Below are 22,261 nucleotides of genomic sequence, written 5' to 3'. Positions count from 1 at the left end.
AAGTGTGTTGCATCCTCTCGTTACAAATCTTCAACAGTGATCACTTATCTGTCGATGGACTGATCCAGTAATGAACCAACTAATTAACATCGTCCCATATGACCTGAATCCAATATGCCTTTTTATTCAAACACTACATCCAGTATACTGCGCTATAAGCTGGACTTTAAGCCTCCATCCATCCCGCCCCCCCATGTCCTCTCAGCCAGGCTTGTCCAAGGACATGAGATAAAGAGGGACCTGTTTCCTCTCCGTCGCTCCCTTACAGATGGTCTTGGCACCGTCTGTAAGTAGTCCTCCTCCTCCTCCTCCTGCTGCCCATCTTTTTAAAAAAAAAAACCCAGCAGAGTCCATGTGTCTGTCAGCAGCTGAACACAGCAGAGCTTCAGTCCTGGGCCACATGCTGCGCAGCTAAAAAACCTCCGTATGCTCGTATCAAGGGAGTAAAACGAGGGAGATACATGCATTGAATGCTTCTTAGAGAGTGAATATTTTATAAAACTTGATTTCTTTGTTTTGTTATTAGCCTAACGTTAGCCACTTCCTGCTGTCTTAGAACGAGTCTGTTGACCAATTACAGGCTTTTTTTTTCACAACTCCCCACCAACCAGAGGCTCTGTTTCTGATCTATTTGTCAGCGCTGATGTAAAAAGTCACCGTGCAGTGAGATAGTAATGCATCATCGATGATTTTTGTACTACTGCAAGAAACCAATTGTGTGGAAATTGACAGGAAACGTCGTTGAAAGACAAACTGCTCGCTCAGCCAATAATTGTCTTTAGTAAAGCACTCGTCCCACTCACTCAGAGTCCATGTGGAATTTGTTACACGCAGGAAAATAGGCTCAAATCATTGCAAATACATCAAAGAAACTGCTGTAAAATCAAGTATTTAGGCCGTGACAATCACAGAAAAGTCCTGCAGAATCCTGGAGGGACTTCATTCATTACTCATAGAGCAGAATATTGCATATATAGAAAGTCTGGAAGATCTTGTACAGGCGGCGGCGGAGGATATTAAACAGCCTCTATATTCTCCTTCTCTAATATACGCTGCAGCTCCTGGGAGAATACCTGCTAAGTTCACTGCATAAGTATTAATTTCCTGCTCCTGCGCCGACAAAAGAGCAATGGTCTCATATATACTGTGCACCTGTGGGCTACGAGCTAAGCTAAGTGAACATTAATGTGATACAGGTGAAGGACTGGAAATCTGGGGCGAAGAGGGAAATGAGTAGCTGCAGCGATAGAGGTCCAGATGCCTGATTACTCTCATGTTATATTAGGAGTGAGTGAATAGAAGAGGGTCACACAGACCTCTCGGAGAGAATGAGCCTTTGTCACGATGCTAATGTTCTCCACGTGTCAAGTGGGCACTGCAGGCTTAGTCATTTTCAGCCATGATTTGGTCAGGACATGAGGGAGGACGGAACAGAGGGGCCTCTCTTTAGTCCAGCTCAAAGGTTGCAATCAGAGCAAGAGATGGCTGTAAATGAAAGGCAGAAAGCGGTGATGTCATGAAAAACGTTGCTTCAAAGTGTGTTTGTGTGTTTAGCTCGTGTCGGCTGTAATTGCCGTTACCTGAGGCTTAAGTATAACCGTCTCTTTTGGACGTGTGCTGCGAGCTCCATTTTCTTCATCCCACAGTCTGCGAGCTGCTTTGAAGAATGATGGACGTACAAACACAGGTTGCCTTGGGTCCTGAAAGTCCTTGTAATCTGGAATATGAGGCCATTATAGTTATTTTCAGGATAAGTCATGATTATACGTTTGGAGCTAAAGCAATTTAGTTTGACACAGAAAATAGCGAATATTTGATCAATTAAGTAATTGTTCTCAAAATATTGCTAATGTATAGTTATTATAAATCTAATTTGAATGTTTACATTGCAACAGCTACAAAAAAAGTTCATTACTTTGACTTTTTTTCACTGCCCCCAAGTGGCCAGAACAGTTTGTTCAGTTTTGGGGCGTTGGTAGCCTAGTGGATAATGTGCGTGCCCAATGTTCAGAGGCTATAGTCCTCCAAGCGGGCGGCCTGGGTTCAAATCCAACCTGTGGCTTCTTACCCCTATGCCATTTCCCAACCTCTGCCTCAATGTCCTAACTGTAAAACAGGCAACAAAAACAACAATTTTCTTGAGTGCAAAAATGCTCCTCAGATTACAGAATTAGCTGTTTTTTCATCATGTTTGATGTAGGTTGGTAGATAAACCATATAAAATGTGTTTTTTTGGACTTTTGAGAATAGGGAGATGTCATCTGGGGTGAGGCCTTGTGTGGATTTTTTGAGTGGTTGGTGAAGACCAAAAATGGAGCCAAATCAGATTGCCTGAAACAGAACTTCAGTTGAGTTAAACTGTAGCTCTGCGTGCTGGAATAAGTATCAGTTTGCATTGAAGTTCAAAAACGGTGATGTGTTGTTATCTTGTTTTCACTGCCCCCTAGTGGCCAGAAACTCATAAATCATTGGTTCGGAGAAGCCAAGGCTAGAAAAAGGGACTAAAATCATCTTCCCTTTGTTGATGAGCAAACTGGTTAAAATTGTGAAGTCGAGAGTTCTTTTCAGGATGATTAAACACTTGGCTTGTACCTCGAGTGGAGTAGAAGTAGTGATGGTCAGTTCAGAGCCAAAATGAGATCTTCTTCTGCTTCCAGCTGAGTGTTGAACTGTCCCTTCTATTCATCAGCTCTTGTTTAACAAGCCTTGGCTCCCATTCATACAGCTGCTCACATTTTTGTGTTCATGGCTCGACTCCATTTTGAGTCCCTGTGAGTGGTTTAAGCTTCTGATATGTGCTATTCATGATGATACGAGAGAGTCAGATTGTTCCCATGCTGCACCTTGGTGCTTTCAGGTTATTGGGATTATTTGAGGTACAGAATATGAAACCAGTTTTATATAACACACTTAAATCTCTGAGTTTTCCCTCTTCTCTTAAGCTTCATATTTCTCTCCTTGTCTGGGGGGGGGGGGGGGGGGGAGAGAGCTGTCGGGCTGCAGCAAATCTTTCTGTTTTCCCCCCTTCCTCAGCACCAGAGATGACTGCAAGGTGAAGCCCTATTTCCCAGTGTCTCAAGTTTCACAGCTGACAAAGAATCTAGGCTTTCCCGTGCGTATCAGGAGGCGTTTAAACGGAGCTGAGGAATTTCCCCCAATTCCCAACCGGTGCATGGGCAAGCAGAGAGGCGTACAGGAGGGTGGAGAAGTCATGGGAGCTCCTGCTGGTGCATGAAGGCAGAATGAAAGTCATTTACGGTCCATGAGGCTGGATACCAAAGCACTGAGGTATTCACTTAAAAAAAAAAAAAAAATGCCATGTTGAAACCACATGAGCTCCGGATTGTTCCCCCCAATCTTTATGAGTTCTGGCAGTGCCGAGGGAGACATTTCACAGGGAGAAGGTTTACATTAAGTTTACATTAAATCTGATCAGGGCCTCTGGAGAGCCACATGACACCATCAATCAGCCTTTAATTAGAGAAGGGAAATATGTAGTGAAATCAGATGTAACCTGACGCAGCATGTAGACAAACTGGTAGCGATACATAAATACAAAGCAATGTTCATTTATAGACAAAAAACTAGTTTGATACAATTCATCGTTTCTGCTAATTTGCAAAAAAAATGTCCCTCAAACGGACAAATGTTGTGATTTTCTATGTGTTTTAAGGTGTACTGTTTATGTGAAGTGATCCATCTTTGGTTTCAAGACTTTTGAAGATGCTCCGTTTTGCTGTGTGAATTTTTCATGTCCCTTTGATTTGCTAGCTGAAGACCAAAAACAAAGCTGTTAGCCGTAAATATCAGACTTAGCCTCATGAATTGTGCCAAAAAAACCAACAACTTTAACAGGATTGTAATGTTTACAATTGGCTTGCGTCTTTCGTGTGATGGTTTATTGAAACCACAAGAAAATACAAACTGCGTTTTGTGTTGGTTGCATTCTCCATTGTTGTCTCCATTGGCTTTAAACACAGCTGGACAGCTACATTAGGGGGGTACCATTGGTCCCTCTCGCTGGTACGTGGTCTGTCTGCTTTTTTTTTTTTTTCCAGGAAACCATGAAATTGACTTTTCTTCCTGTTGGGAAGCAATACTGCAAGGGAGGAAATCATAGCCACTCCGTGTTGTGACTTACTGGTCTGTGGAAGGAAATAACAGAGGCGCCTGTGGTGCTCATTCAATAGCAGCATGATACGGGTCGGTAGGGTCCCGAGTCATGCTATGTGCATTTTGCAAGCAAAATTACTCCTCTAATTCAAGTTATTGCTGTTTTAATAACTCCAAACTGGATATAATCTTGTATGGACTTTTTAGTAAAACAATAACTTCTCTCTTGGTTTGTCCTGGGGGAATGCTTGACAGTCATTTGGTTGTTGGTTGAGACCAAAATGGAGCTAAAAGAGTGAACACCAGACTTGTATTTCCCTGATTTAGAATAAAATACAACAAGAAGACTCAGTCAGACCTTTTTAAACATCCAGTCTTGATTTTTGTTTGTTTGCTTGGAGCTGGCATGCATGGCCAAAAGTTAGGCTTAACCACTTCCTCTTCTCCCAACAATCCCGCCGATGGCATTCAGTGTTGCTTCTCTGAAAACGCTCTAGTTGAGGAGGTGTTTGTCTTGGTATATTTCAGACAGTTGGTGTATTAGCTCAGAGCCAACTATCTGACACGTCTGAAGGGGTTTACTGCGTTTGATTGTCCTGCAGTCTCAGACCATTGACTTAAATCTTTATGAGGACGTAAAGATGTGCTAATGCCCCCCCCCCCCCCCCCCCTTAAAAGGCGGGCTCATCCTTTTTCATAATAGTGTGCAGGACAGAGTCCGAGGAACAAAAAGGTAACTCAGCTTTTCCCCCTCATCAAGCCGGTGTGAAAGTCTGGTTGGCTTCTCGTCCTGAGTGGACAGAGATCATAAAAGTTTAATATTCAGAATCTCGAAGGGCTTGTTTTGATTTGGTGCAGCTGGGTATTTCCAGTTTACACTGATTTATTATGAGAAAATTTTTCATCAGCCTTGCGTTTTTTGTTTTTTTTTACATTCAAAAACAGCTGTCACCATGACTACAGCTTTCAGCACGCTAGCTGATCGTTAAACCAAACTGCCCAGTGCAAAAAACAGTAGCGAGCCAAAGTAAGTCAGTATCTTGTGAAGACAAGAAATCAAGTCAAGAAACCCAGGTGCTTCTCCTCAAAGAGTCCACAAACCAAACTAAGGCCAAAACACATGTTATTGTTTGACATTCTAAAGTGAGTAAAAGAGGATTTATACAAAAAGGTCAGATTTCTATCTCAAGTCAGTTTCAAGTGAAGCATTTGAGGAACATTTCATCCAAAAGAATATTCAGAGAGGGGGAAAAAAAAGATTTAGTTTGCACTGTGACGAGCTGTGAATAAATACTCATGTGGTGAACTTGTGAGTATTTACAGCAGCACGATGGTGTTTGTGGGATTTGGTCAACAATGGAGCTCTTTGGTGCGGAAGAATAAGCTACATCAGGCCTATGCTATTTACTTTTTTTAGTAAGATTAATATACACTGTTGCTTGTGGTCGTTTCATGGGATTTGGTTTGTTAAGATAAATACATAATACCACAAGTTTTTGTCTTTTTGAAACTTTCATTTCGGTCCACCTTCAGAATGCAGAAAGGCCAACAAGTTGCCCAGTGTAGCGTAGCCCGTGGAAGTTGGAGCTGGAAACCCCTCGTGCTCCTGCCCACCACCCCCTGCTTATGGATTGGCCTGAGCCCCGTGGAATGTGGTGTATGCCTTTTTCTATGTCAGACGGGCCGTTTGTTTTGGAACAGGAGACGATATGAATCTGGGCCGAACGCAGCCGCATGCTCAGGTTGTTAAAAGACGGCCTTTCACCTACCGGGGGGGGGGGGGGGGCAACGTGACCCCATCCTGTAGGAGCAGGGAGATGATTAGAAGCGTCGGGATTAAATGTCTTCAGATTATTGCACGATGTTGAGCCTCAGGAAAGAAAAAAAGTCACATATTTCTGGACAGCTGTTGTGGTGTGTTGTCTTTATAGAGTTTCTTTTCTTGAAGATTTTGCTTTTGTAAATCCAGTTATCGAATGACGGGCCTGTTGGTTCTCAGCGGTAATAACATGCGTACAATGTATTGAAGCTATAGTTCCTGTTGCAGCGACTGTGGATATCCGACCTCGGCCCTTTGCTGCATGTCATCCCTGATCTACCTGTTGCACGGTTCAGGTTGGAGGTGTGCTCATATTGTGTTTTACTTGAATGTAAAGCGACGTTATTGTTCTTTGAAAAGCACTATTTAAAGGCAGAAGCAGAAGCACACTGATTGGTGGACAGCCATCTGCTGCAGAAACCAAAGGGCCAAAAAAGAGTGGGACAGAAATCTGACTTCCATCAGCAGTATAAGTCACAGCAAAGATGGAGGCATATTTATTTACAAGGACTTAAATGTATACAAGGGAGGAAAGGCGTCAAGGTTTTTAGAGGTCCACATAGTTTGGCAGGATATTGACATTTAGCTGCATCGTTTGAACTTTCTTCAGTTATTTGGTCAAAGCGGAAGCTTGTGTGTGGTTAAACGACGAGGCGACATCTAGAGAAGCAGACAGTAAATGTCAACCCCTGACTATCGCTCTTTCTTTATCTCAGTCGCTCTCTTTTCGCATTTCCTCTCTCTCTCTCTCTCTCTCTCTCTCTCAACCACCCACACAAACACACACATGAACGCACACACACGCACGTGCACACAGCGACTCTAACCCACCACAACTCAGCTGGAGTCGCTCCAGACCTTAAGGGCTCAGGGAGAGTTTGATTTGTGTTGACTTCCTGCAGGAACTCCCCCAGTCCTCTGCCCGCGGCTCCAAGACTATCAATTAGTTCCTTATTATGATCCCTGGGAGGGCAATAAAAGTTAGAGTGGGTTCAAAGAGCACAAAAGCAGACACACACACACACACACACACACACACACACACACACACACACACACACACACACACAAGCAAAGCTTTTTTTGGCCTCGTTGTTAGAGTAACAGTTTGCCTCTCCTATAATCCTGTAGGTGGTTGTTAGCTCCTCTTCTTACCGTTTTACGTTCTCAAAACAAACGTCTTCTTTTACTGCTAATTTGTGCCGTCATCAGCAGGTGTTTGTGGGACGAATTAAATCCTCTCCCACTGTTGTTGTTGTTGTTTTTTTTTTTTTTATCTCTCTTTAATAACACCAACAGAGATCCAGCTGTTACTCATACTTCCTCCATGAAGGCTGCAGCTGTCGATGGCCACTGCTGCCTGATTTTCAGGGAAGCCAATCTGCGTTCCTCTTGCAGCCGTCAGACTCTCTTCAATTTGTTCAATTTGGCTCTTGTTCCCGTCTTGTCAGTCGTGAGAGGCTTAAAAAGTCTGAGGAAGTTTATCTTGAGTAGTTTAGAGCATCATCTATAGGTTCTGAAACGTTACCGCTAAACAACAGAGAAGAGGCACCTCTCTGTCTACAGGGGGCGCCAAAATCAACACAAATTGAAAGTTTTTCTCAGGAGCTTTAAATAAGTAGACTTTTGATGAATTAAGCAATGTTTCCATAGCAACAGCAACATAGCCTTGTTGTAATGGCCAACATATTTTTAGTTTTATACTAAAAAGAAGAAGTTGCAATGACAGGCTTATTGGATCAGTGAAGTATTTGGGAGGCGTTAATCTGTGTTATTAAGAGATCATATTAATGATTTGGTAAATATTAATATTAGTTGTGATAGTTTCTACTTCGTCACATTCGGCCTCTCTGGTCCATTTTCTTCTCCTCGTCCCTCTGCTTTGTACATGAGGACACTCGAGTGCCCCTCTCAGCCCATCTCCCTCCTCTTTCCTGCAGATTTAAAGTGATAAAGTCCAGGTCATGGGGGGGGGGGGGGGGGGGGGGGGGGGGGGAGGGAGGCCGCAGAGTTTGGTTTGTGGACAGCAGAGTGAAACAAGGCACAGCTCAGATCCTGCCCGCCTCTGCCGCTGTATTGACCTTGACTATAGATCCGTGGCAGGCCGAGTACAAGAGATAAAGTAAAAGCCAGCAGGCCGATCTGCCACCTTAAAGAACTTTGTTAATTAGGGATTAACTCTTTCTCTGTCTCCCTATCTCACACACACACAGTCGCCTCCACTTATTATTGAGTTCTCTGACGTCTGGTTGTAGTAATGAGTTCTGACTTCTTTCACAAGACAGATAAAAGCAGACGATACACTATCACAGTTTGCATATTAGAAACTTTGATTATTGTCAAAGGTAATACAGATAACTCATATGGAGGTAAAGAAGACCCTGTGCGTGCTGAAAAAAAATGACTGTAGTAAACTTGCACTGAGTGCCGCACCTTAAAATGTTTTTTGTCTTAATTATGAATGACTTAGTCAAAGAAACATCCTCAGATTGAGTGTTATGCCTCAAAATGTGTTTTATTTTAAAGTGAAGCTGAACGGGGGAAACAAGGACAGTTAGTTAGAGGCATTTTGGGAAACATGATTTTTGGCTTTTAACTAAAAACTGGAGAATGTTAGCTTAGCTTAGCTTAGCATAAAGACTAAGAGCAGGACCTAAAACATAATCTAACAAATTTTGTAAACATTTGCTTGAAAATTCAATTCTTTGTCTAATGCCCTACATGTAGCATTTTGTTAATGAGGCTATTTTATTTATTTATATTTATTTTATTGAATCACATTTTTTTTTTTTGTGTCCAAGTATTTATTAGTTGAATGTTACTGTCCGCATTAACTCCGCCTCTTTGCATACAAGGCTGCCCGAAAGTAAGGATGAGACAGCCTTTTCAATATGACTACCTCCATTGAAGGCCTTCAAAATTCCCATTTAGTAACCAGTGGGTGACGTCACTGAAACTATACGTCCATGTTTTATACATACAACTCTATCTCGATTAAATCAAAACACTGCTGCACTTTACTTCCCTGATATAAAAAAAGCAAAGTGAAGAGAGTAGCCCCATTAAGCAGAGCTACAGCCCCTGTGTTGAAGCTCAGACACAACATTTAACTGGTATTGTGGGCCTACATAGAAACAAACAGCCGACTAATGGAGCACATCACAAGTATCAAACTTCTAATATGGCTCTGAACAGGAAAGTGGTTACAGTCATACAGTATTTACTAACCTTTTCCAGAAGATCTAGAGTAAAAAAATAAGTTTGCAAAATGATCAATTACCAAGTTTGGTTGAATTAATAAAATAAAATAAAAGAGAAGGCGTGTATGCAGTTATTCCAATTCATTCTAAATGCCTCCACACAGTTAGTTTCTTTATGTGGAAAGCCAGAGTGGGATGCTGTTTTTTTTTATTTGCTGCGCTTCTTTCTAAGCCCTTCGCATCTCTGAGGTAGACTTGAGGAAATAGTTCAGAAGCAGAGACGGCAGCAGACTGATGAAGGAGGATCTGAGAGGCCGTCTGTCTGCCAGCCTCGCTGCACTTGTTTCCCACTTTTCCCCCCTCCCCCCCCCCCACCCCGCTCTCTCTCTGAAGTCTCTCTATGATGTGCGTCTGTGTATTCGTCTCACGCCTTTGAGATGGGAGAGCCGGATAAGGGCTCGTGTGCATGTGTGTGTCTGTGTTGGCACATATGTGTGTGTCCCATGGGTGCTTTCATGGACACGCAGATGTTCAAGTGTGTGTGTGTGTGTGTGTGTGTGTGTGTGTGTGTGCATTCCTTTTGAGAAACGCTCTTTCCCCCGGCCTGGCTTGGAGTTGAGCTAATATTTGTTGTGTTAGAAGTGAGAGCGGTGTGTACACAAGTGGAAAGTCATGAGCGCAGGGTTGCTTCAGATGACTCCATGAATCCCCTCCATCCATCTCCTTTTAGAAAGCAGCGACACATGCAAACACCACACTGTCACACACGTACTGTAAGGAAGATCCAGTGGCTTTTTAAAGCAACGCCAGGCAGGCATGTACATGGTGGCTTTGACAGGCTTTTAGCCCAGCAACCCCCAGGGTGCAGGATTGTAACAGTGGGTTACTTCCCCCTCCTCCTTCCTTCTCCCTTTTGTCCTCCTTCATGTCTCTTTTATCTCCTCGATCTCCACTTCCCTTTCTCTCCCGTCATCCATATTTTGTCCAGTCTCCCCCCCCCCCCCCCGACTTCTCTGGGTCCAAAGGTCAACAAGACAGACAGACGGGTGGCAGACTTTGACGGTGCTTCCCCCTCCCACTGGCTTATCAGTTCATTTGCAGGTTGCCACTAACGGCAAGCTAATAGGGGGGAAAACGCCGCTATAGCTGCTAGCTCATTATGGCAGCTCCCCCGGCTAGTTCTCTCTCTTTTTCCTTTCATCGTCTCACGGGCAGAGGATCCGCTCGTTAAGGTGTTCAAATGAGACCGTTTTTTTTGTCTGTCTGGACTAAATTTGTCTTTAATTGTGACTGTGCGTGGGACACGTTCTTATCCCTTATCACGTTCTGTTGCTAACTTAAAACTACATAAAACTTTAGTTGGTGGACTTTTGCTCAGGTTTTGTTTTTACCAGCGATGGGAAAGCTACTTGTAAACTCAGGGCCGCCCCTGGCCAAATTGGGGCCCTAAGCAGAATTTTATGTTGAGGCCCCCCCCACCCCCCCCATTACAAAATGACTCTATCACGAAATGCCATTTAGGTTTACACCCTTTATTAGTAGGAACAAATCAAATGAACAGCCTCTATCAACAATGGAACAAGCCTTTTACAGATGCACACGTCTGCATTTGATGCAAAGGTCGTCACATGACAGCTGCTGTGCCTTAAAAGGCCCTCGGGGCACAAATTCAACCCGATCGACGTCTGATAGGTGTGCTGGCCACAGAGCAGGATCAACTGGTTGTGCACGTGGAGTAGTGACAGTAGCATCTGTAGCTGAAGAGATGTTGCTTGATGGCCCTGGTGACGTGCTGGGCGCTGGCTCCGTGTCACCCTTAGCAACAAACTTCAGCATTGACCCTGTTATGACAAGAAATCCATCATACAAGCAGATTATTAAGATTTGTTTTGGTCTGGTTTTGGTTTGTTTTCCACAATGAAATTAATGTAAATACAAACCTCACAAAGATTATTTGATGATATTTCTATATTTAAATATTTTGTTTTTATACTTAGGTTCTATGTTCCTACACTGCTGTTTGCTAACGCTTTAAATGTCTCCATTGTGGGTCAAATAAAGGATTATCTTAATTTATCTAATCTTATATGACTGTTATGAATTAAATTCACCAAGAGATGACGACATTTTACCTCCATTAAAAATAGCCCAAAACTTCTATTGATAGCATAGATTAATAGGCTATAAACCTGAGCCAACATATGACCACCAACTGGTCAGTTAACCACTCCTTTTTCAACAGAGGTGAATGTATATGCAGTTAACAAGACATTCAATAAATGATAATCAGGGCCGCTGGAACATTTAATCTCCAGTCCACATCTAGACAGAATGATCCTCTCTTCTGTCTCATGATTAGCAGGCTAGCAGCTGGGGTGTTTCTTTTTTATTTCAGCAACATACCTTCGAGTGAAGCACGAGCCTCCTGTTGTTTTGACTTTCTCTTTCTTTTGTTTGCTCCAGATTCATATTGCCGTTTGGAGGCCATCTCTCCACCTGCATCCAACTGCCTGTTGGCAGAGGCGGGCCGCTGATTGGTCAGATGCTGCGTGATGTCAATCATTGCGGCAACGCTCGCAGTGTCAGATTACTCGTCTCTTTTTTTTTTTCTCTCCTGCCTCGGGCTTGGCTTGGTGCTCTACGCGCGCCTCACGCCAGCGATGCGCATTCCATTCGCAGAGAATGCGCCCCCTTGCGCAAAATGGGGCCCCCCCATGGATCGTGGGGGCCCTACGCACAGCGCGTGTTCTGCGTGTAGGGAGGGGCGGCGCTGTGTAAACTACACTGAAGCTGCATGGAGAAATGTAGCGAGCTAAGCTACAGCAGAACGGCAAAAGTAGCATGCTACATCTAAGCTTCTTTACACATAAAAACAATGAGCGTTATCGTTTGTTTAACCTCTCTGTGTGTGATTGTCTTTGCATGCTGTAAAAATAAACTCAGCTAACTTATCTACTTATAAATAGAACTATTTTAACACCAAGCAGAGTGAATTTATTTTCTTCATTGTTCCTGCACACAATGCAACACGTCCCTCAGAGGAGGTGTGTCTTTGTGTCTGTACACTACACTGTTACTCAGCAGCGTTTGAGTGCGTCTCCTCCTCCTCCTCCTCGTCCTCGTCCTCCCTCTGCCGCAGCTCTCCAAGGCCTCTTAGCTGTACTCTTTTTTTTTTGGAGGTGTGCAGCTTGAGCTTGAAGAATGACACTTGTCAAAGCAGGGTGAGGGGAAAGTTAAGTTTCATTTTGAAGAGCAGCTGAATGTAACTCGGTGTGTTTTGTGATGCGCGGTATTCCCCAAAGACTGTGTCTCATAGTGGATGTCATAGTGAAGGTTTGAGTTTCTATGCTACCATGCTTTGTAGTTTTTGGAGGATTCAACACCAAAGTAAACCATTGGAAACCGAATATATCACAATAATCCGTTGACAGTCGCTCTAGATTATCATAAATTCCCTTCTACCATGATCATTTCATTCCATCAAACTCTAAATATTGAATACCTCCTCACCACCTGTATCCATCAATATCTAGGCTGAACATCCACAGTCCATAAACTCAGCAAGCCTTCAGATCAGATCTCTTTATCTCATCGCTTCACATCCTTAAAATTGATTTTTAGCTGCTGTAAAAATGGTTTACTACTAAAGATGCAATATACTCAACGACTGCAGGTCTTAAAGTTTTTATTTTAACGACTGCATAAAACTTAAATTATCAGATTTCAGTTTCAGATTTTATGATTTCAGACACCAAAATGCACTTTTTTTGGTTTCTAAGGAGGGAAGATGAGTATGTAATTTGATTGTAATTGATGCAGAAACTCCAAACCAAAGATATGTGTCTAAAAAAAAGTATTTACAACTTGATCCATTTGTAAGCTTTTTCTTATTTGTCCACTCTTCTTCAGTTTGTTTTCAGATCGATGTCTGCTCCAGCTCCGTCTGTGATAAGACCTGAAAGCAGACACTACCTGTAAATGTCACAGAGTTGATAAAGAGAGTAAAGTTTATCAGGGCTGTTGTGTCTGTGCACACGCGTGTGTGTGTGTGTGTGTGTGTGTGTGTGTGTGTGTGTGTGTTAGCGATAGAGAAAGACAGCTTTATCAAGTTGAAATTGTGTACAGCAGCAGACACGCGTGCCTCTGTGTGTTGAGATAAAGCGAGTGAAGTTTATCGAGGTCAAACAGACGGTTTCCTGCTCTCACATCTGCTCTGATTTGTTGTCGTCGTCGTGTCGCTTCTTCAGCTGAAAAGCTCTTATCCAGCTGTTTTTATCGCACTGGTAGAACATGGGGTAACAGATGTGTCGGCGAACCCTGCGAGTCTGAAATAATTCAGACTCGCAGACTTTAGTTCTCTGCTCGTGGAAGAGGGAGCGTAACTCTCTGTCACAGCTAAAGAAATGTATTTTAGGATCTTACCTTTCTCACTTGAGGAGAGAAAAAAGGCTCCACTCTCACTCCTATACAATAAAAGACGGAGACGGTTGGCCTAGCAGGGAAACTTCAAAAAGGTCGGAAAGGTCGTCAAGGTTCAATATAAATATGTGTTTAATAGTGAGCTTGAAGCGGGACAAACACTACAAGATTATCAGACCTATTTTTGGGCCAAATTTCTCCCCCCCTACAATCCAAATCAACTTCCAGATTTCTTCTGATTCTAAAAATGATCTTCCCAAATTTCCCCTGTGTTGTGTGGTGAGGGGAAAGAAAGTGATCCGATCTGCTCAGAAGGAGTATTAAGAGTTCAATATTCACGGTCTGATCTCTTAGTGTGTGGGATGATGCCTCGAGGACAGCCGAACCCACACTCTGTGGATTGTCACATGGAATGAAACGATTTGCCGTTTGGTAAGCGAGCGCGACTGAAGAAGAAAGAACAGCGACGACGGCCAATCAGTTTTTACTCGCCTCTAATTTGCACTTTGACATGCGCAGCCCATCGCCATGCCGTGTCAACATCTGTATCAATAGTTTCACTTTTTTACTTTGTGAATTTTTTCACAACATAATATAATAATATTTGCTAATTCTCAAGTAGCATTTGACTGTGAGACATTTCATGAGATTTCCAGTTTTGAGAGTGGAGCCTCTGGTTGTTGGTGAATCTGTCAGTGTGTGGTGTTCTGCTCTGGTCATTGCTCTCCACACACTATCAGACTTAAACTGCTAATCTATGACTATTTGTCACCATGCGTGAGCTCTTTTACATTTTCCGCATCTGTTGAGATTATAATAATCTTTAAGTGTGGGTCAAGCTGCGGCATTAGAGGTGCTCTTTGGGTGGATTTTCTGGCCTTTACAACCGAGCCAGGCTATCACTTCCCACTGTCTCCAGCCGTTATTCTATAGCCAGATGCTAGCACTACTCCCAGATCTGTGCAACTCATTCATCAACAGTATAATGTTAAACTCATTTTTCCTCTTTTCTTGAGTCAGTGACCTTCTTCTTTTTGTCTTGCTTTTATACACATCGTAAAATAACTCACTTCTCTATTTAATGTTTTCACCGTTGCTTTTCACTTGGCCTGATTGTAAACCTTGAATGGGGTTTCAATTGAAATAGTTTTGAGTCCCTTTACAAAAGCAAACAGGGATATAGAGCTATTTCAGAAGGTATCTAAGTCTTTTGTACGCAGACGATCCCTGTTTGCAAGTTCTATGATGGAAATATTTTCTGGCTCTCTCGTCGTTCGAGAGTAAATCTTTTGGTATGGAACTGTAGGTCAAACATAAACCAACCTTTTGAAAGTGTTGCCATTTCATACTCTGGGCTTTCATACACACACACACAAATATTAACAACATTAGTTTCAGTCTTTATGATGTATTTCAAACACTTTCTGTTCATAGAAAGAAAAACAAGGAAAGAATGATTGTGCTTTTTATTCATCCATTTATTCATTCAACAAGTCGGGTGGAAGTGTTCACATTATAATTACGATGTCTTTGAATCTCTGTTTTTAATATCCCCAGACGAGAGTTAAAGCCTCATAGTTGATGCTTTAGCTTCCTTCTGCATTTCTTCACACATTTTCCATGCATGTCTGTGTGGTGTCATTTGTATGCTCAATTGCCCCCTCTAATGTGTGTGTATGTATAATCAATGAATCAATGAATGCTTGCATACATTTGTAAAACACGTCTAGTCATGCATGCCCGTGTGTGTGTGTGTGTGTGGCCTCTATCTCATTAGTGGCCTTTGTCACAGTTTGATCTGTGGCCTGCCTCCTTTCGCTTCATTGTGCTCACATCGCCTATGCATAAAGACCTGCGGACCGCATGCAACGATGAATCAACTTGCCAGCTGTTGCGTTGGGGGGGGGGGGGTTGTTGTGTTGTGTTGGGGCGAAAAAGAAGAAGGCAGGAAAGGTTAAGATAAAGTTGCTTTGAACAAATTTGCTCTTTGATCAGGCGGCCTCGGCGGTGAAAGGCCTTTCTCTCCGAAGTCAGAGCCGGTTGAGAGAGGAGAGATGGAGATACGCATTGTTCTGTTTCATCTCGCCTCTGTCTTTCTTTTCTTTTTTTTCTCCTCTCTCTCTTTCACGCTGTTGTAAGCCGTGTGTACTCCCCGCTTCTTTGTTATGGAGAGTGCCAGGCCTCTCTTTCATGACTCCACACACAAACACACACACATATGCATATACAATGACTTGAAAGCACGACTGAACACACTCATTGTTAGAGATAGTGAGTGTAATCAAGAAGGCAGAGATGCAGCAGGGATGTAACTCAAAGTTTTCTGTCTAAACTTTTGTTGCTTTAATGGTTTATTAAGATTAACATCATTGATTTGATGAATATAACCTGCTCGATATCGATTGTTTGGACTGATACTTATCCTGAAAAACATCACAAATGACCACTATGCAGCCAATGTTTTGGTTTTGCTTTCTACCTGACATGATTGAAGACGTTTGCTATTTGGAGTGTACGCTGAGTTTGCATGAAAACGTATCAAACCATTCTATTGTGGTCCACTATCTGCTCAGCCGAGATGCTTTACTAACTGTGCTGCAGACAGTGCTAAAAGGATTATAAACCATGCAGTCAAAATGTGTTTTTCAGAAAACTAAATGTTAATCATTCCTGAATTGGCACAGTTAGAGGTTTTTTTTAAAATGATCTCCTGGAAAGAAATGGCCACATATCAAAGAAACATGAGTGCTGACACCAATATATCCGTGATTGGCCAATGTTGGCAGATAGTATTGGCCATGGAATATATCTGTCGGTGTATCAAACAAAATTGACACATGCTTGTTGTGATGACTCAAATGTGACGATTGGCTGTTTTTAAGTGTTTGATATCTCAAACATTGGACAAAACAAGCAACCCCAACTTGCTTTGATATCTACCTTGAAATTGTGACGGGACTAAGAAATCACTTTAATTGGGCTACTAGGAAATTGGGAAGATTGCACACTCTTGAACATAAGATTCACTAAACATGAAAAACACATTTTTTTTAATTTAAGTTATGCTGGAATCCACATTAAAAGATTTTTTTATTACATTGAAAAAAATGAATTCACAGACATTTCAACAGAGTTAACACCAACAGTTCAGCACAGCAGTACAAACCCTGTCCAAACAAAACATTTCTGAAACAGGGTTCTTTTTTTTCTCAGCTTTCCCACAGCATGCCTATTATGTGCTGTTAACAAAATAGCACTCACTTCCTGCCGAGCCAATTGATTATTTTTTGTCTAATTCAGCTTCATTCAGTCTTGGAGTTATCAGTACAGCATCCTCAGAGCAGACCTGGGGCTGCAGCAAGCAGCTTAATGGACGCGATAGACACAGGGATGACATACTGTGGGGGCTTCTCTTTTGTACTCTGTGTTTCTAAAGAAGACTATCAGTAAAGCAGGCAGAACAGCTGACCACAGATTGCTGAATAGAGGTTGAATAGATGTTGCCATGGATGCATTTGTAGCTATTCCAGTCACACACACTCAACACCACGTATAAATAGTTACTTGAACTGTACACACACACACACACTTGTACAAGCTGTAAAATTGAAGTGTCCCACATACATCTGGCTCTATAAGACCGTTAGTGTAGATGGTGACATTTTCTTATCTTAATTCTTGTAAAGAAATTCTTTACTTCCACACCGTGTGACGAGCTGCTTTTAAAACAAACAGCCTCTGTTAAACTGGGGTTCCTTTTAAGCCAATAACTCCATTAAGCCAGAACACAAACATTCCCTCCACTCAGGATGGTTGTCTAGACAACAAAGCTGTGGGAGGGGCTACATGTTCTAATTAGACGATCATCCCTCTAACTCTGCTTATTAAAGTGATAAAAATGGAGATTTAGTTTTAGCCAATCACGCGGTTTGAGTTCAGTCTAACAGTTTTTTTTTACTGCTTTGGCCTGGACTTGATGATTTCAACATCTATTGGACGCATTGACAGGACATGTACAATTTGTTGTCATGCTCCCAAGAGGATTAATCCTGATGACTTCTGTTAGTTTTTCTGACTTCTCTCCAGTGTTACTATAAATTTGGATTTATCTTTATTAAGATATTTAAGCAACCACAGGATGGATTGTCGTAGACATGTCCAGGTCACTCATGCTCCTAAGAGGATACATCTCTAATTCAGGGTGACATTATAGACGAAGAGTCAAGGAATCACCAAAGACATTGGCATTGTCTTTCATGACAAGATCTGATATCTCAACAACTACAAAAGGGATTGGCATGAAATTTGGCAGAAATATCCTTTCTGCCCAAATGATCAAATCCAGAAACTTTGGCGATCCCCTGACTTTTCTTGTAGCGTCACCAGCAGGTCAAAGTTCATATTAACTGAGTTGGATTGACCATTCTTTGCAAAGAAATCCAGGTTCCTAAATGATTTATTGAAACACATTTGGTAATTATTTTGACCTATTGTTAAGAGTGACAATCAGGTAGTCATTATTGAAATGACTCAACAAGAACTGAATTGATTTGTATTTGATTTTGGAATGCATGTGGTGATCCCTTAACTTGAAGAGGGTGAAAAACGTAATCGTCATCTTACGACCAATTCTTCTTGATTTATAGTTGCATAGCAAACTTTATCATGCAGAGATACAGAACAAGGCAAACTGTTTTGTCTGCAAGGTAGCATTGTCTTTGTGGTCATGCGAAAGTTAGCACTCATCAAGTGCAGCCTAACAAAAACGATTATTTATCGTATTTGAGACGAAGCTCTTAAATCATAGAGATGAAACACAGGCTGATCTGTTGATACTCCTGCTCTCTTTCAGACATACTCACTCAGCTAAATGTTTCTGTCTGCACTGTGCACTAATTCTTACTTTATAGCAGATACAAGAGACTGTCTGGACTGCACATAGCCGTTTATGGCACATTTAGCGAAGATTTGTGCTGTTTACAATAAACTAATGATACCAGCTTTGAATTGCCACCCGAGAGGATATTGTGTTTGCCAATTAAAGGAATAATCACCAGCTGAAGTGTTGATCTCAAAGCAAAGAGGCAGTGTTAAATGATTTAAAAGCTAGAAGAAAAACTAAATACTTAAACTGTTGGTGTGTGCTGTGTGGATACAGAAAGAAGCTCTGCACTTTGCTGATTTAATGTGATGCGGGATGAAAACTTTCCTCAAAGATGTCGGTTACTGGTAAAAAATAAATAAATACAGACATGAGTCCTCACCGCCTTGTTATCTTGTTGTCTTGCAGATAGCAGAAGCAGCCAAGACTTCCTCTCAGGCTGATGACTTGTACCTGGACGACACAGGCTCAGGAGGCTACTACCCTGAAGATGATGATGACTTTAACTCGGGGTCTGGCTCAGGTAGGACACCTCACAAATCCACACACACAGTACACGCACACTCTTGCCAACTCAGCAGACAATTACACAGAGATGTAACATTTATTTTCACATCTGCTGCAGGTAAGTTTGAAGCACAATGAATTTTTTCCATCTTTCACCGGCAGGCTCAAATTGTTCCTTCACTTTCTGCCTCATCTCTATTTATTGCTCATTTTCTTTGTCTCTCTACTTTCTTCCATTCTCTCTTTCTTTCTCTCTCTCTTTCTTTCACTCGATTTGAATTGAGATTGCCTTGTCACCCAGACTGCCGTGGGCAAGTGCGCGTATTTTACATGTCTTTTTTATTACCTCCTCTCACCTTCTCGCTCCAAGCACCATTACAATGCTCATTCCTTTTGTCAAAGTAACTATTCCTTCTGAGAGAGTTGTTTAACTGCAGTGAGAAAAAGGTCGTTGTAGGTTAAAAGGAGACGGGACTGTGATCGATTGCCCTTCCAATACTGTATTTGTGGCCTATTAATCTGCTCTGCCGCTCTGTATTCAATAGGAGGTTCGACCTGTAAATAATACATTAAACTTGAATTTATTGTGTGAAGTAAAGTAAGACAAATTATGTAGCTGTGAGCATGAAATATTGATGCTCCTATCTAACTTATTTGCACATAAACACAACATGATATTTATATTTTTGTCTGTATGCTACGTTCCAATAAATATTGTCCGGTGGATGTTTTACACTCTGCTTTCTACCTTTCCATTTTCCCCCCAAGGTGGAGGTGAAGAAGTGGTGGAAACAGTGACTGTCAGTATGGTTTATATTGAGCCCAAAGCAGCAGAACCGACCCAGGACTCCACCAAAGATTTCACCCCCAGGGTGGAGACAGCCACGGTTAGAGAAAAGACCAGAGACATCACACCAAGGAAACCACTCAGAACAGAGGTGAGAGGTAGACCCTGACCGCGGCCAGTACAGATATTTTTTTAAGGGATTAACATGATAACAAAGCATTTTGTGCATTTCAAGCACTATAATTCACATTATAGAGAAAGTAGAACCTGTTTAACATTTGTCCACTAGATATGAAGTTGGCTTTGGGAAGTGGTTAGCCTAGCTTAGCATAATACCTGAACAGAGGGTTAAATTGTGCATTTGTGAAAGCACTATAATACACATTATAGAGAAAGTAGAACCTGTTTAACAATTGTCCACTAGATATGAAGTTGGCTTTGGGAAGTGGTTAGCCTAGCTTAGCATAATACCTAAACAGAGGGTTAAATTGCTGTCCAAAAGACAACACAATCTTAACTAAATTAGGGTCTTCTCATCACTTTGAAGAGGCAAAAAATTGAGAAAATGTAATTGCTGAGTTTTGAAATGCGCTGGTGGGGATATTTTTTTTACCAATGTTAAGAGCTATGCTAGCTGTATCCCTGCAGTCTCTTCCTAAGCGTATTGAAGCTCATTGTTTTCGGCCATAGAGTCATATTTAGGATCAAGATATGAGAGTATGTGATGCTCTGAGCAGAAGACCACAATCATAAATCTAATAATAATGGTAAAAGTAGTTTTAAGTGCTTAATGATCAAAGCAGACAAAACTGTTCAGAAATCTCAAATCAACGCTTCATAAATGTTTATTTTCTTCTTTTTGGTTCAATGTTACCAGCTATGTTGCATTTGCAAATATTTGGTTTACAAAGTAATTTACAATAGCGGTGGCTCATTTGTTTCTATCGTGACCCAACGCAGAGCAATTCAGTTCCTCAGTATGTTTTGAGATGACCCGAAATGCCACCTAATCCTCCCGTAATACCAGAAGCTGTGAGGTCGCTTTCAGGATAAAGATCAAGTGCTCACATCAATTCTCAGTGTTTTCGCTCCATTGCAAATTATTGAGGATTACATCCCTATTTGGACATAATCACATATTCTGGAGCCATCCTAGATCTCACGTCTGTGTTGCACTCTTACTTGACTGCACTGGATACTACATCTGTTTGGGATTAGTCTTTAAGGTCTCTACCCCATAAAACCAAGCATACCTGGCCCAGTTCCACTTTTTCCTCCTCCTGCCTCTGTCACCACTCTCTTGTCCAAATTCACTGGCTTGGTTTCATTTTAGTCCTTTGCTCTCTTCTCTGGTGTTTTTGTAAAATAAGGAAAGGATACAGTGGCCAAGATCCATTCCGGATACTCTGCTTTTTTTTTTTTCCTGGACTCGCAGAGAAACCTAATGGCTCTGTTTTCATTGGTCTACTTTTCCTAAGCCTTGCACTAATCTTATGGGCAATCTGGATTTGTTCCATTTTCTTCATCTAGTCAGCCTCTATAGGTTCCACTGGCCAGGTTCCATTTTGTTCCCTGTTCTTCTACTTTGACGAGACCTACTTTTTTATGTAGACTCACATTTTTTTGGAAAAACATGTTTTTTGCTTTCTTGATGAGACATTTATTAGATACTTGTCACATATCGGTAACTTTGATGTGAAGCTTTAATGCCAGCAGCCGATTTGCTTAGCTTAGCTTAGTTTAGCATAGTGTAGATAACAACAATGGGATGAAAAAGGACCTAGCATCATATTTAAAGCTCACTTATTAAGACATGAAGTCGCAGGTCTCTAACCCTAACCCCTCTTATTGTTCCTGGATCCTTGAGAGGTAAAGTCACAGCCACTGTCCAAGAAATACTCCAACAACCAGAAATTATATTTTTTACAAACCAGTTTTTACACAGATTAAGCAAATTTAAATCATGTGTTAAAAAGCAAAATGTTAAGGGTCCTAGGAGGCAAATGTTGCTACCATTGGAGCTCAATGTTTCAGTTTTTGCTCTCTAAGCTAAGCTAATGGTCTGTTTGCTTTCCCAATGAAAGGTCAACCAAATCCTAGCCAGAAAGCAGTTCAGCTCATTTATAAAATCTAAAGCCATTTCTTAGATCTTACCAAATGATTTTAAGGAGTATGCCTAAACATCTGAATGACCAAAAGTCGTCTAACAGAATGAACAGCAAATACTGGGGATGAATACAGAAATGTCATTTTTAGAAAAAAGGAGCTAATCTTGTATTTCTTTCCCATCTGTTACCTCTTCCCGCTTTCCTAATTCTCTTAATTCAGGCACCTGTTCCAGTAACAGAGGATATGCAGATTAACCAGCTGACTAGTACGACCAGTGCTCCCGGCTCACCTCAAGAGGCTGTCGAGGTCCGCACTGAAAACCTCTTCCAGAGGACAGAGGTGTTGGCAGGTACGTGTCATGATAAGCAGACATCAAACCCAAACGTATTACTTCATTATTCTGATGACACACATATGAACTATTG

At 41.7% G+C, this 22,261-nt stretch overlaps 2 protein-coding genes across 2 annotated transcripts in view; both read left to right on the top strand.

The window, feature by feature from the left end:
* The window catches only part of LOC132990665 (probable thiopurine S-methyltransferase), a 247,418-nt gene that overhangs the window by 42,715 nt on the left and 182,442 nt on the right, over positions 1-22,261 (top strand). The window lies entirely within an intron of this gene.
* sdc2 (syndecan 2) overlaps positions 1-22,261 on the top strand; it is a 52,948-nt gene that overhangs the window by 25,344 nt on the left and 5,343 nt on the right. The window contains exons 2-4 of the mRNA XM_061058946.1: positions 18,842-18,956; positions 19,709-19,878; positions 22,056-22,185. Of these exons, the coding sequence (XP_060914929.1) occupies positions 18,842-18,956; positions 19,709-19,878; positions 22,056-22,185 (415 nt within the window). The remainder of the gene's footprint in view (positions 1-18,841; positions 18,957-19,708; positions 19,879-22,055; positions 22,186-22,261) is intronic.

This window comes from Labrus mixtus, chromosome 16, assembly GCF_963584025.1.
Source record: "Labrus mixtus chromosome 16, fLabMix1.1, whole genome shotgun sequence".
Classification (NCBI taxonomy): Eukaryota; Metazoa; Chordata; class Actinopteri; order Labriformes; family Labridae; genus Labrus; species Labrus mixtus.
Note: the sequence above shows the minus strand (reverse complement) of the source record. Positions and strands in the feature narration are given on the sequence as shown.